Source organism: Hypanus sabinus, unplaced genomic scaffold (genome assembly GCF_030144855.1).
Source record: "Hypanus sabinus isolate sHypSab1 unplaced genomic scaffold, sHypSab1.hap1 scaffold_107, whole genome shotgun sequence".
In the NCBI taxonomy this organism is placed as follows: domain Eukaryota; kingdom Metazoa; phylum Chordata; class Chondrichthyes; order Myliobatiformes; family Dasyatidae; genus Hypanus; species Hypanus sabinus.
In genome coordinates, this window is record NW_026779125.1 from 363,692 (window position 1) to 378,494 (window position 14,803).

The following is a 14,803-nucleotide window of genomic DNA, read 5'->3' on the forward strand; positions in this document are numbered from 1 at the left end:
GCTAACAACATTTTAGAAGTGGGGAAAGTGACCCATAATGTGGACATGAGTCGTGATTAAGGAGGTTAACTCCCAATGTCATTCTTCCTCAGCCCAGAGATTAGAGGGGCAAAGAACATCTCAGACAGAACTGCAGTCAGCTCGACTTCTTCAGTCTGCAAGAAATTCAAGGGAAACATATTCACCCACAGAGTGATGACTATTTGGACCTCATCCCAGGGAGAGTGAGAGGTGAACAACAGGGGTGGATTTGAAAGATCTGTTGTGGAACAGAATCACTGGCAGGGTTCAGCCAGCCTGAGTTGACTCTCTACTGTACACTAGGTGTGTTATAAATTCACTAAGTAACAGAGACAGTGCTTAAGATAGAACTGATTCATTTGTCACAGATCTAGTCCCATTAAAGGTGAATATGCAGCAGAAGAAACTCCTCCCAGGCCCAGTGACCAGGGTGCAGAACTGGGTGTGGTGAGCAGCAGCAATAATTGCAGAGTTCAACACTTACAATCACTCTCAAAATAGCATTCAGCAATGGTGATGGACAAATATCCAGCATGAAGCTTATTGAAACTTTCTCCCCTGTGTGAATCCGGTAGTGTGTTGTAAGGGTAACACACTGTAAGGTTTCACTGCTAATGTAATGACCTCTCTGTAATGTTTCACTGCTGAGGTAGTGGTTTCTCTGCAGCAGCAATGTTTAGGATACAACTAGAGATAACAGGGTTTTGGAGTGCTGGGCTATCCAATGACAGAAATGTTCTTTCTTGTGAGTCTGAATGAGAGAATTTCATGGGCTTTTGCTGTGGAGAGATGAGAAGCCACAAATGGGGAGAGTGGGCCCTTTTTTTTTACTTTACTAACCCTTTAGTCAAAGTAAGAATTATGAATCACATCTTGTGTACTGTTTGTTATTTTGGGGTATTGATTTGTAACAGGGGACGCGGCGCAGCATCCACACACATTTGGCCGAGCTAGGGGGCTATCACCCCCTATAGTAAGCTACTAGCCGGAGTAAGAGTTACATAAGGATAGATGACTGAGTGAATACATTCCCACATTAACAGGAGGTTAACGGTCTCTCTCCAGTGTGAACTGACTGGTGTGTCAGTAGGCGAGATGACCGAGTGAATCCCTTCCCACAGTCTGAGCAGGTGAATGGCCTCTCACCTGTGTGAATTCGCTCATGTACCTTCAATTGAGATGATTGAGTGAATCCCTTCCCACAGAATATGCAGGTGAACGGCCTCTCCTCAGTGTGAACTGACTGGTGTGCTTGTAGGCCAGCTAACTGTGTGAATCCCTTCCCACAGTCTGAGCAGGTGAATGGCCTCTCCCCAGTGTGTACTCGCTGATGTACCTTCAATTGAGATGACCGAGTGAATCCCTTCCCACAGTCTGAGCAGTTGAATGGCCTCTCCCCAGTGTGAACTAAATGGTGTGCTTGTAGAGTAGCTAACTGAGTGAATCCCTTCCCACAGTCTGAGCAAGTGAACGGCCTCTCCCCAGTGTGAACTCGCTGATGGACTTTCAGTTGAGATGACGAAGTGAATCCCTTTCCACAGTCCAAGCAGGTGAATGGCCTCTCCCCAGTGTGAACTCGCTGATGTACCTTCAGTTGAGATGACCGAGTGAATCCCTTCCCACAGTGTGAGCAGGTGAATGGCCACTCTCCAGTGTGAACTGACTGGTGTGTCAGTAGGCAAGATGATAGAGTGAATCCCTTCCCACAGACTGAGCAGGTGAATGGCCTCTCGCCAGTGTGAACTGAATGGTGTGCTTGCAGGCTAGATAACTGTGTGAATCCCTTACCACAGTCTGAGCAGTTGAACGGCCTCCCGCCAGTGTGAACTGACTGGTGTGCTTGCAGGCCAGATAACTGTGTGAATCCCTTCCCACAGTCTGAGCAGGTGAACGGCCTCTCCCCAGTGTGAACTCGCTGATGTACCTTCAGTTGAGATGACAAAGTGAATCCCTTCCCACAGTTTGAGCAGGTGAATGGCCTCTCTCCAGAGTGAACTGACTGATGTACCTTCAGTTGAGATGACCGAATGAACCCCTTCCCACATTCTAAGCATTTGAACGGCCACTCTCCAGTGTGAATTGACTGGTGTGCTTGTAGGTTAGCTAACTGTGTGAATCCCTTCCCACAGTCTGAGCAGGTGAATGGCCTCTCCCCAGTGTGAACTTGCTGATGTACTTTCAGTTTAGATGATGAATTGAATCCCTTCCCACAGTCTAAGCAAGAGAACGGTCTCTCCCCAGTGTGAACTGACTGGTGTGCTTGTAGGTTAGCTAACTGTGTGAATCCCTTTCCACAGTCTGAGCAGTTGAACGGCCTCTCCCCAGTGTGAACTCGCTGATGTACCTTCAGTTGAGATGACGAAGTGAATCCCTTCCCACAGTCTGAGCAGGTGAATGGCCTCTCCCCAGTGTGAACAGACTGGTGTGCTTGTAGGCCAGCTAATTGTGTGAATCCCTTCCCACAGTCTGAGCAGGTGAATGGCCTCTCTCCAGTGTGAATTCGCTGATGTATCTTCAGTTGGGATGAGTAGGTGAATCCTTTCCCACAGTCCGAGCAGGTGAAAGGCCGCTCCTCAGTGTGAACTCGCTGGTGATCCATGAAGTCAGATGACCGAGTGAATCCTTCCCCACCCTCTGCCCAGTGTGAACTGATTGGTGTGTCCACAGGTGGGAAGACGACTGAATCCCTTCTCACTCACAGAACAGGTGAATGGCCTTGTCCAGTGTGAACTTGCTGATGTACATTCAGTTGAGAAGACCCACTGAATCCATTCTCACAGTCTGAGCAAATGAACGGCCTCTCCCCGTGTAAAATTTCCGCTTTGCCAGTCGGTCAGATGACCAAGTGAATCCCTCCCCACAGCCTGAGCAGGAAGGATGATCGAGTGAATCCCTTGCTCCACTTCTTAAATATCTGGACAGAGACAGCAAAATTGGCATGTTGTGTTCGAAATTCCCGTAGATAAATTCCTTGTTTTTAGCCTGTAAAAAGATTTACAAAATCCATCAATGTGTGTGGGGCAACTTTTCATATGAGATCACTTGAGTTGTCAAGGTGTGATCTGGCAACACACTCTTACAGTGAAGTTCAACCCAAGTTGGAGAGAGAAATCATCTTCTAACTGGGCACAGTGCTGGTACCTGGAATGACCATCAAACTCTCTGATGCTCTTCCTGTCTCTATAAGAATGGGGCATCTCTCCCAACTCCAATCTGTGACCTGGCTCAGTTTGACTCTCGCCATTGGTATTGCTCCCTCTTCCCACTGAGCAGCACGGGCTCCTGGCCCCACTGTAACTGAAATACTCTCACACAAATAGCCTGCAGTGCATTCCACGCACCCACCACTCTCTGGGTAAAAATCTTACCCCTGACATCCTCTCGGTATCTATTTCTAAGCACCATAAAACTATGCCCCTTCGTGTTAGCCATTTCAGCCCTGGGAATAAACCTCTACCTATCCACATGATCAATGCCCCTCATCATCCTATACACGTAAAAAAGGCTCTAAACATAAACAAGGACATTGTACATAGCTTTGGGAAATTGTCAGAAGTATACAAGATTATGAGGGTATAGATCGGGTAAATGCAAGCAGCTTTTTCCACTGAGGTTGGGTGGGATGGCAACCAGAGGTCATGGGTAAGTGGGGAAGGTGAAAACTTAATGGGAACATATGGAAAAGCTCTTTACTGAAATGGTCGTGAGAGTGTGCAATGACATGTCAGCACAAGTGGTGAATACGAGCTCGGTTTCACCATTTCAAAGAGGTTTTGATGGAAGCCTGGATGGTAGGTGTATGGAGGGCGATGGTCTCGGTGCAGTTAGTTGCAATAGACAGCTTAAATGTTTTTTTGGCATTGACTAGATGGGCCAAATGGCCTGTTTCCATTTTGAACGTCTCCATTATTCTATGACAGAGAAGCTGGACAAACTTGTTTGGAAGGGAAAAGGTTGGAGTGACAACGGAGCAGCAATAGCTGGAATTTCTGGGAGCAATTCAGGAGCTGAGTGATCGACATATCCCAAGGAAGTGAAAGCATTGGAAACCAGGAGGACACAACCATAGTTGAATTGAGAAGCTAAAGCCAACATAAAAGCCAAAGAGAGGGCAAACAAAAGAGCAAAATCTATTGGGAAGCGAGAAACCAACAGAAGACAATGAAAATGTTCAGATGAGCTCAGGGCATGGATGATGATTAATGAGTCTTGGTTGCACCCAAAAGTCTGAGGCATTTAAAGGAACGAAATATCCGGGGCTTCAATATAACCAGAAAGCCAAGATTCCCTGCACCAGTTACGTTTCAACTGTTACACAGTTAGGCACATAAAGTCTCTACACCCTCAAAATTTCACTTCTGAAGGCCTCCCACTTACAAAGTACTCCTTTGTCAGAAAACAGCATGTCCCAATCCACACTTGTCAGATCCTTTCTGATACCATCAAAATTGACCTCTCTCCAATTTAGAATCTCATCCCATGGTCCAGACCTCTCTTTTTTCATCTTTATTTTGAATTTCATGGCATTATGAACACTAATTTCTGTCACCAGCCCTGGTCATTGCCTTACAGCTTATTGCACACTTCTACATCAGGAATTTTACGTACCAATTAAGGGCACATTTGACAAACTCTACCTCATCTAGTCCTTTTACAGTATGGGAGTCCCAGTCAATATATGGAAAGTTAAAATCGCTTACAATCTCAACCTTTGTTTCTTGGCATGGTCTGTGACCGCTCTGCAAATTTGTTCCTCTAAATCCCTCAGACTGTTGGGTGCAACCAAGCCCCTATAATGGCCACAATATCATAATTCCCTGTCCTGAGCTCATCTGGCTTTCCTACGAGGCTTCTTGCATTGTGATATACACAGTTCAGCATATTCATCGCACCATGCTGAACCATTTGATTGCTGACTCTGTCTGAGGTCTGAACAATATCTGACTGGTATCAAGAAAACAAACTCTCCCTCATTATCACAAAAACAAAGGAGCTGATTGTGGAGGACAGGAGGAGTGGAGACACAGATAAGGGCATCACCCTGGGACTAGTGAACAACCGACAGCTTCCCCAGTTTCTGAATCCCCAGTGGTGGGCACTTAATCTGGACTCCACCGCGTTTGAACCCCTTCCGTCAGCGGCCGACCCTCATGTGATTCTGTGCTATGACACTACGGGGTGCTCATTGAGGAAAGCCAATATTATACACCCCTCGAGCGAGGGAAGTTCCCAGTCATGGTGATTGGACAGGATTAAGGAAAAGAGGGCAGCACATCACTGGCCGAAGTTCCGGATTTCCTTTTGTGACAGACAGGACTGGTGGCTCCCCATACCATCGTTAGGGTTTGCCCTGGGTTCAAGTCAAAGAGCCTAGAGTTCATTGCCTTCACCCTGAGGAAACAAGCCTCCAGCACCAAGAGAGACTGGCAAGACTTGGCCGTGGGCCAACTCCGATACTGGAAGGACATTGAGGTGAAGACGGGACATCTGGTAAGACTCTCTTTTAAAATTGACTGAACCCAAGACATTGCACACAATCTCTGCTCAATTTCAGGCAATGAAGTTGACTGCACCAACTGCCCCCGGTCTGGATCACCGTGAAAGAAGGACAGACTCTCCCATCCCTTCCTCAAAACCCCCTCTAGCCTGAGGTAACGTTCCTTGAGGATGGAAGCTCTTTTGTGGATCCATCAGGAAAATGATATTCTGACTATACAATAGTGACATACAGTGAAGTAATTGAGAAGGCCTCTTTTGAAGCAGCTGTCTCTGCCCAGAAGGCTGAGCTGTTTGCTCTGATTCGTGCCTGTATCCCAGCAACAGACTAAAGTGGGAACGTTTACACAGACTCCCGTTATGCATTTGGAATTGTACGTGACTACGGGGCTCTCTGGGAACATGGGGATTCCTGTCTTCCTCTGGCCACCCCATTAGTAATGTCACCTTTGTAAACAACTTACTCACCGCTCTACAGCTACCTCGAGCTTTGGCTGTTATTTAATGAGCGACCCACACCCACATGTTGACTGAGTCACTAAATGCAATGCTTTAGCAGATGAGACAGCGAAAAGTGTGGCACAATCCTAGTAGTTGTAGTCTCCTCGGGTTCCCATCAGGCAACCCTCTGTGACATAAGCAGAACAGGTTAGCCAGACATGTGGGAGGTACATACTTTTCATGGGGACATCTCTGAGCAGCAGCGCAAATTGTGGTCCCAGATGGGGTGCTAGAAAGAACCCAACCTAGCTATTTGTATTACTCCAGCGGGACAGGTTTGTGTTCCTACACAGTTTTTACCAATATTGGTCGATCATATACATGATTTGACACACCCGGGAAAGGGGGGAATGGTTGGTAACCTGTACCCTGCACACTGGGTACGAGTCCCTTGCCAGGTGTCTACAAGTTGATTTTATTGAATTGCCTAGAGTACATTGCTATAGATACTGCTTAGATATTATAGATGTGTTTAGTAGATGCATTGAAGCTATTCCAACTACCAATAATACTACTATGTCTGTTGTGAAGTTATTATTATGGGAAATAATTCCCAAGTATGGCCTGCCAGAGATGCTGAGCTCTCACAATGGCCCACACTTTGTGGTGAAAGTATACGAAGGGGTACCAAACGAACTAGATATCAAGCAACAATTCCACGGTGTACACCACCCACGGGCCGCTGGCAGAGTGGAAAGAGCCAATGGCACTCTGAAGAGTAAACTGGCCAGACTAACAGCGGAGACTGGACTCACTTGGTTGAAGGTCCTACCATTAGCCTGATTCCACATGAGGGTTACCCCACAGGGGAAAACAGGGTTGTCACCAGCTGAAATCATTTCCAGATGGCCCATGAAGACACCCTGGGAACTAAGGCCTTGTGTACCATTGCTCCCAGAAAGTCTACCAGCAAAATTGGATATGCATATCTGAAGGGAAGAGATTGGGAAATATGTATGCCAACTAACCAAAATTTTCCAAGCATTACATTCACAGGTATGACAGGCTTACAAGGAAGAGAACTACCCCACAGAGAGGAGTGACTATCCCACCATAGAACCTGGGAATTTTGTCCTAATCAAGAACTGTGATTGAGGAAAACTCTGACCTCAGTGGACAGGACCATATCAGGTGCTACTGACCACTCCCACGGCTGTGAAACCGAAGGGGCAATCTCGATGGATACATTGAACATACTGAAAATGTGTTACAGAAGGAACTGAGGAGAAGGGCTCTCTCGGACTTAAGGAAAATGTATTCGTTGATAGTGGTCTTTGTGTTTTGCCTTATTGCTCAAACAATATCCGTGGCCCCATGTCAACACCTTTCTGTCTCTCTGTCACACCTCTGCCAAACAGGTAGAACTAGGGGCCTGCTGGGTTTGTGCTGCAATTCCACAGCATGGTAAAACTATGGTTCCAATGTCAGTAATTCCGCTCAACCAGAGTGAGGAACTCTAAGCCTGGGATTTCTCAAATAACACCCGGGAAAGTGAGGTGAGGAACTGCGGTCCAGTCAGAGATGACAGTGGCTGTCAGTGTTTTGAGGGATGGTATCTCAAGTTCCCATCAAATGGAATTTCCTACACTGGGAAACATGAATCCTGGTCTTAGTTGCAGGTGCCCAGCAGCAGAGAGGAATAACAGATTGAGTGCTTTTGGATGATCGCTTTTCTCGCCTATGGAGTAGCCAGGAATTCACGAGAGACAATCAATTTACCTACAGCACTTGAGGAGCTGGCCACAACACTGCAGGGGCCCTGACAGAAACACAGTCCCAAGTAACAGAAATATCTACTGAAATGATTGCAATCTGGCAAACAGTCCTACAAAATTGTAGACTTTATCCCAGCTGAGAAAGGGGGCACCTGTGCTATTATTGACACAGAATGCTGCACCTATATCCCTGATGAATCTACTAACATTACATCCCTCTCCAAGCACACTGCCAAGGTGATTGATAGCTACTAGATAGAAAGCAGGGCATGATTTACATCGGTTCACTGAAGGATCGAAGTGGTGGTCTTTGAAGGTATGTTCAGTAATACATGTAACAGGATATTGCATTATGACCTAATAGTTGTCCATATCAATGTTATAAATACTGTTGTACACTGTTTTTTTTTCCCACTGATAAGTCAATGTTGTACTCATTTGCTTTCCCTGCAAAAAATTACTGCTTTGTTGATCATGTAATAATCAAAAAGAGGGAATGATAAAATGCATAAAAGGGTTAACACTTTGTTAAAAAATAGCAGCCTGTTTTTCTGAAAGAAACTGCTGATAATCAACAGATGTGCTAAGCCATGCTGAGCCATATTTCTTCTTGAGGGTAGCTAGCTAGGGTTTCAGGATGCTTATCTCCTTGCACATTCACATCTAGAGATAGTACAGCTTCAGTCTGTTCTGTGTGTGTGTAAGCCATTATGACTGTTTTGTACTCTGTCTTTAGGGGCTCCAGCTTGTCAAGTAGTAAATAACTTTGGCTCCAGCATTTCTTGTGTGGAGGGTATCTGGACGGATATATCAGTGGTGTAAGGGGAATTGTTAGTCAGTTAGTGGATTGGGCGGGAACAGTCATCAACTGTTCCTGTTTGAGCGACTAACTGAGTAAGCCCGATGCTTGGAATAAAGAGTTTGTACTTATACAGTCTCTCAGTGACTTTATCCAGATTCGACTTCCACATAATGGGAGTGGTTTCAAAGGGTTGCTGGATGCACATTACCAGACCTGGAGTGATTGCAACTGGGTCTGACGGAGGCATAACTGGTACTTCTGGACATGTTCAGTCTCACTCCAGCTATTTGCTACCTTCCACTGTACAGGTATGAAATGTCTAAAGAACAGGAAGTAAGACTCACCAAAATTTCTCCTGACTGAATCACTGGAATCTCCGAGTCAGTTGGGTTCTCTCTGATTGATGCTCCCAGTCCTCGGGTTGGTTCACTTGTTGCTGCTCCCTCGTCATCAGTCGTGGTTTTCCTCCAGTTGGGGTTTTTCTTCCAATAAATCTCTCACTGCAGGTCTAACTTCAAATTGAAAGATATTGAAGCATATTAACAATAACAAAGAGAACCAAACATTTCCGATTCATGTTATTAAGAACAAAACTCACTGAAATTTAAATATTGAAGGCAAATATACAGTAATGATCTCAGTGAGCAATCTTTTATTGTCCCACACACGTCACAAAACGATATGGAATCAGAAGGAGCCATCATTCAGTCATGGTCAGGCAGAAGGAACAGATTCAGATGATTCAATCCTTCTGATCTGCCCCATCATTCAACCATGGTTGATTTTTATTCCAACACCATATTCTTGCCTTCCTCCTGTAACCCTGTAGCTACTTAACAATCTTTAATGTATTAATCTCCCTCATAAATATACCCAAACGGCAGCCTCTACCAAACTTCACAAATTCCACACTTCAGACACCTTTTGGCCAAAAGATTTTTCTCAGCTGAATTTTAACAGGAGGTATTTTTATTCTGAGATGGTGCTGTCAAATCACAGACTCTCTGTCTAATGGAAACATCCTCTCCATGTACACTGTATCCAGGCTTTTTAGCATTCGGTATGTTTACTTAACCATACATCCCTCCACCAACCCCACCGTCCCTCTGAACTCCATCGAGCACAGGTCCGGAGACATCAAATGCTCCTCATACATGAAGCCGATCGTTCCTGATATTATTCATGTCAACCTTGTTACCAACACGCCACGTGATCCTCCGTCACAAAGCGGAGGGCGGGGCGGATCTGCGGCACGCAGCCTCACGTGACCTGTTGGTTGGTCTCCCATTTCAATTCTGCGGAAACAGACAGCCTGGGCTCCTGGTTTGAATCGTTGAAAGCAGATTAAGTGAAGTCGACACATTTTTGCCGAGCCCATATAACTGGAAAATAAATGAGTAACTGGCCCTCAGTTCGGGGCTGACGGCCAACATCGGACCTCCCTGCTCGGGATCGGTCTCAATACTCACCAATAGGAAAGTGATATCTTCAGCCCGGAGACAGTAATCCAGATCCCCGGCTCCCGGATATACGAGACGAGAAGCCTTTCTCGATCCCGCAGACTTCAGCACCGAGCGTTAAGGAATACACCGCACACCCGGAGACAGTGAGCATGCGCGAAGTGTGGTACGTCATCAGGAGGGCGGGGCCACAGAAACGGCAGCGCGATGTTGCCCTCCTGCGGTTTAATGGGGTGGGTGGGGGGGGAAGAGAGAACTGCATCACGTGACCGGTTTTGGTCTCCCACCCCAGAGAGATCCAGTTACCCGCTACTCTGTGGAAAGAAGCAAACTTGCCGCTCACATCTACTCTCACCTTAAATGTGTTAGACATTTCAACCCCCAGGAGAAATATATCGTCTGTCCACTCTGTCTATTCCTCTCGTAATCTTATAAATGTCCATCCAGTCTCACCCCAGCCTGCGCCGCTCCGGAGAAAACAACACAAGTTTGTCCAACCAGGTCGGGCTGCATCCGTCGAAACGAGCCGTCAACGTTTCGGGCCGAGACCCTTCGTCAGTCCTGAGTTCCTCCAGCGTGTGTGTACGTGTTGATTTGACCACAGCATCAGCAGTGTACTTTGTGTTCGTCCAATCTCTCGTTATAGCTCATGCCCTCTAATCCAGGCAGGGTCCTGGTAAAACTCTTCCCCGCCCTCTCCAAAGCCCCGACATCCTTCCGAGAATGGGGGCGACCAGAACTATATGAAACACTCCAGATGTGGTCTAACTAGTTTTATAAAGCTGTGTTACGAAATGTGACGTTTTAGAAACGAACCAGCAGCAACAGATTTCACACTGGAGTCTGCTTTTGATGGTTAAAACACTCTGTTTATTAGTATTTACTTATAACATAGTAACTTAACGAAAGTTAACAGTGTTAAGTGGATATATGTGTAAATATAATTCCCCAGACTATCGAGCCTGAGGAAACAAAGCTTAGAGTCTTGAGATGGTAAAGAAGGAAAGTTCAGAAATCCACGGAATAAATGATGGGAGAGAGATATTTGTGATCCGGAGTGAAATGTAGAGAAAAGGCGGTTACTTCAAAATAACCGTCGACGAAGTTCTTATCCGTTGAATCCGTCCACATACGAGTTATCAGCGAAAGTGACCTGCCACAGGAATACCATCTTCCAGGGGTTACCACACAACATTCCCAGGCAAGGGTTAACACAAGATATTCCAAACTCCACTCCTATGGATTATACGAAGTGACAGCCACACACATTCGTTGTGGTTCCGTGTACCGATGATCAACCCACTCTTGTGGGCATGGGAGAGTTCCAAGCCTCAGCTGCGACTAACTGAAGCAATCAGCTTTTCCAGTCTCTCTCTCTCTTTAGACCGGCCGACTGCCTGTCTGCAGATCGCTCTCTCTCTCTCTCTGATGGTTCAGTCCACAATCAGCGCTGTCAGCCTGTGACTGACGTCATAGCCCCGCCTCCTCACGCCGGCGCTCTTAAAGAAACAGTCACATTACGACCGCAGGCTCGTAACAGCCGCAACACAACTTCCCGACTTTTGAACTCAGTGCTTCAACTAATAAAGACAACCATGTCATTTGCCTTCTTAACCACCCGATCAATCTGTGCAGTCTTTTTCAGGGAGCGATGAACTTGGAGTCTAAGATCCCTCTGATCATCACCACTGTTCAGGGTTTTGCATTTAGCAGTGTACAGTCTCATACATTCGACCTACCGAGCTGCCAAGATGATCATCACTAATCAAATCTCACTGAGATTCCTCAGGTCCTGTTGAATTTATTGCCAAGTGCACAAGTACGGGAAGGTACAGGTAGAGAGAAACACTGACTCAGCAGAAACACAGCATCACAGGCAAGTACATTCAGATAACACACGGAACACAAATGATATGATTCTCTGTCAGTAACAATCTATAAATCTATTTTATGTCATCAACAATATATAAAATACATTGCGTCATGATCACTATTAAAATGTGCATTTTGAATCAATAACAGACTTGGAAATGTTGAATACGGTCCCTGTCTCCATTCCTCCTGTAATCCACAACCAGCTCCTGTGTTTTTGTCACAATGAGGGAGAGGTTGTTTTCTTGACACCACTGTGTCGGGGTGATGACTTCTTCTCTGTCGGCTGCCTCGTTATTATTTGCGATTCGGCCGATCAATGTAGTGTCGTCAGCAAATTTAATTAGCAGATTGGAAACCGCCACTGCAGCCCCACGTTGCACTATGTACTGATTGCAAAGCTACGAAATTGCATGTGAATAGCCTCCCCTCCCCCAACTCCACTCTTTCTGCCTCACCAGCAGACTGGGACATCTCACATCTCGCTGCCTCCGCCAGGACATTAAACTGTGAACAGCTGTGGTCAGGGACTGATCTCTGGGGTACTCCAAACGCTACCTCCTTCCAGTCTGAAAACGACCCACTCATCCAGACACACACTACCGGCAGTTTATCAATCTCCAACGAAAAAGCCTAATCACCTACTCCTGAGGGTCAATACCATTGCTGACTCTGAGTTTACCACCGTCAAATGCCGGGAGGGACATAATAATCAGAAAGTCTCCAGTCACAGGTGTAAATAAAATGTGATCTCAGTGGGTGTGTCGCGCATGCTCAGAATGCGAAGGAGACAGACAAACTGAGCCAAGTCACAGACTGGTGAAGGGGAGGAATGATCCATTTTGATACAAAGAGGGAAGCAGAGAGTTTGATATTGTGCCTGATGCCGGAACTGTGGCCAGTTAGAAGATGAAGTCTTGTCCCCCCAAATTGTTTTGAGTTGTGACAATGTTTTTCTCAGAAGGCACCATGGAAACTAAATAATCTGAGTGGAAATGTTGTCCTTCACCCACCGACGTGCTTTGTAAGCTTTTAACAGTGTAGAAAATACAAAGGATTTGTGTATGGGAATCACAAACACAACAGCACGTTAGTGCCGCTGTATCTGTCAGTTCACCAGCGCTTGAATGCCGCCTGTTCTTGAATGTGGAGGCGGAGATGCTGGAGAAGACAGCGCCCCATTCGCTGCAAGGAGAGCTCGAACACGTGTCCATATCCATGATCTGATTGGATACATCGCCATGACGTTTATAGCAGTGTGACGTCATTCACTGGCTCTTATTTTGGAAAGGATTCCGTCGGCCATCGCAGATACACCAACAGCTTCGCACTGGGAAGCGGCCGTTCACCTGCTCCGTGTGTGTGAAGAGACTCATTCAGTTAACCCACCTTGTGATGCTCCGGTGAGTTCACAATAAATAGAGGCCACATTTCTGTCCGGAGTAAGCAAAGAGTTTTACTCAATCATCCCAGCTGCAGCAACACCAGCAACTTCACATCAGGGAGGAAGTTCAAATCAGCTCCGTGTTAAATGTTTAACCATCACGGTGACTGAAGGCAGCTGCAGGTTCATGAGGGACTGTTACTGTCAGATTCTGCTGTTCTTGCGGCTGCTCATCGCACACAGGACTGAACCCTGGTCACTGAGCATTGGAGGAGTCTGTTCTGCTGATGGTAGCCTTAAACTAGACTGGTGTTTAATATTATGGATCTGTGAATGATAAATCAGTTTGTATCAAATCCCATGTCTCGCTTGAGAGGCCACTCAGCCCATCTGGTCCCTGCCCATATTTCTGTTCCATATCAGTATATGAAAATCTATCCCTGCCGTTCCCCTCTCACCCTCCCTGAGATGACAGGTTGCAACTAGTCACCACTCCGTGGGATAGGAGATTTCCCTTGAATGTCATAGAATCACAGAAATCTACAACATATTATCGATACTTTGTCCCACAATGTTGTACCGACCATGTAACTTACTCTAGAAATTGCTTAGAATTACCCTACCGCATAGCCAACTATTTTCCTAAGCTCCATGTACCTATCCAAGAGTCTGTTAACAGACCCTATTGTATCCGCCTCTACTACCGTCGCTGGCGGTGCATTCCACACACACGCCACTCTTTGTTTAAAAAACTTAGCTCTGACATGTCCTCTGTACCTACTTCCAAGCAGCTTAAACCTATTCGCCCTCGTGTTAGCCGTTTCTGCCCTGGGAAAAAGCCTCTGGCTATCCACTCGACCAATGCCTCTCATCATCTTATACACCTGCATGAATTTCCTGCATGATTTTCTCCGGGCTGAACAAGACGATGATCTCACTGTGGTTGTGACGTTGTTCAGGGCTCCGGACGAAGTTGGTTAAACTCCTTCTTCCCTGCTCTTTTCAATGTTTTGGGCCATTTTCACCAATTTTAAAGGACTATGCCTCAGTCAGCTGGGTTGTTGCAATTGTTACATACCAGCAGCAATAGATCACTAACGGAGTCTGGTTTCGATGTTAAAACAATTATCTTTATTAGTATTGTGACGGGGTCCTGAATTACCCCTATGAACTGTGATTTTGAAAAGAGAAAGGGAGTTGTTCAATACCGAACACCTTGTTGGAGAGAGGGAGGGAGAGGGAGAGGGAGAGGGAGAGGGAGAGGGAGAGGGAGAGGGAGAGGGAGAGGGAGGGAGAGGGAGAGGGAGAGGGAGAGGGAGAGGGAGAGGGAGAGGGAGAGGGAGAGGGAGAGGGAGAGGGAGAGGGAGAGAGAGAGAGAGAGAGAGAGAGAGAGAGAGAGAGAGAGAGAGAGAGAGAGAGAGAGAGAGTGAGACTGAGACTGAGACTGAGACTGAGACTGAGACTGAGACTGCTCGGAGATGGTGTTATGGTTTCTCTGCAAGCTTGTTTACACGTTTACCAGGACACTGTCAGCTTCTGTGTTCTTACAGAG

At 46.3% G+C, this 14,803-nt stretch overlaps 1 protein-coding gene across 3 annotated transcripts; it reads right to left on the reverse strand.

Annotated features, from left to right (window-relative positions):
• Window positions 1-622: 622 nt before the first annotated feature.
• Window positions 623-10,176, reverse strand: LOC132386235 (zinc finger protein 226-like). 3 transcript variants are annotated; one of them, XM_059958516.1, is made up of 3 exons: window positions 10,005-10,175; window positions 8,880-9,043; window positions 623-3,003 (listed from the first exon to the last, which is right to left on the reverse strand). In XM_059958516.1, the coding sequence occupies exon 3, from the start codon at window positions 2,618-2,620 to the stop codon at window positions 1,058-1,060; it is 1,563 nt and encodes a 520-aa protein (XP_059814499.1). In that variant the 5' UTR covers window positions 2,621-3,003; window positions 8,880-9,043; window positions 10,005-10,175; the 3' UTR covers window positions 623-1,057. The 3 variants fall into 3 exon arrangements, with proteins under 3 accessions (XP_059814499.1, XP_059814498.1, XP_059814500.1); XM_059958515.1 differs by having other exon boundaries at window positions 8,880-9,047; window positions 10,005-10,173; XM_059958517.1 differs by lacking the exon at window positions 8,880-9,043 and having other exon boundaries at window positions 10,005-10,176.
• Between the last annotated feature and the right edge of the window lie 4,627 nt (window positions 10,177-14,803).

Excerpts from the sequence above, each read along its gene's own strand:
- LOC132386235 (XM_059958517.1), bottom strand. The coding sequence starts at position 2,620 with ATGGATCACCAGCGAGTTCACACTGAGGAGCGGCCTTTCACCTGCTCG.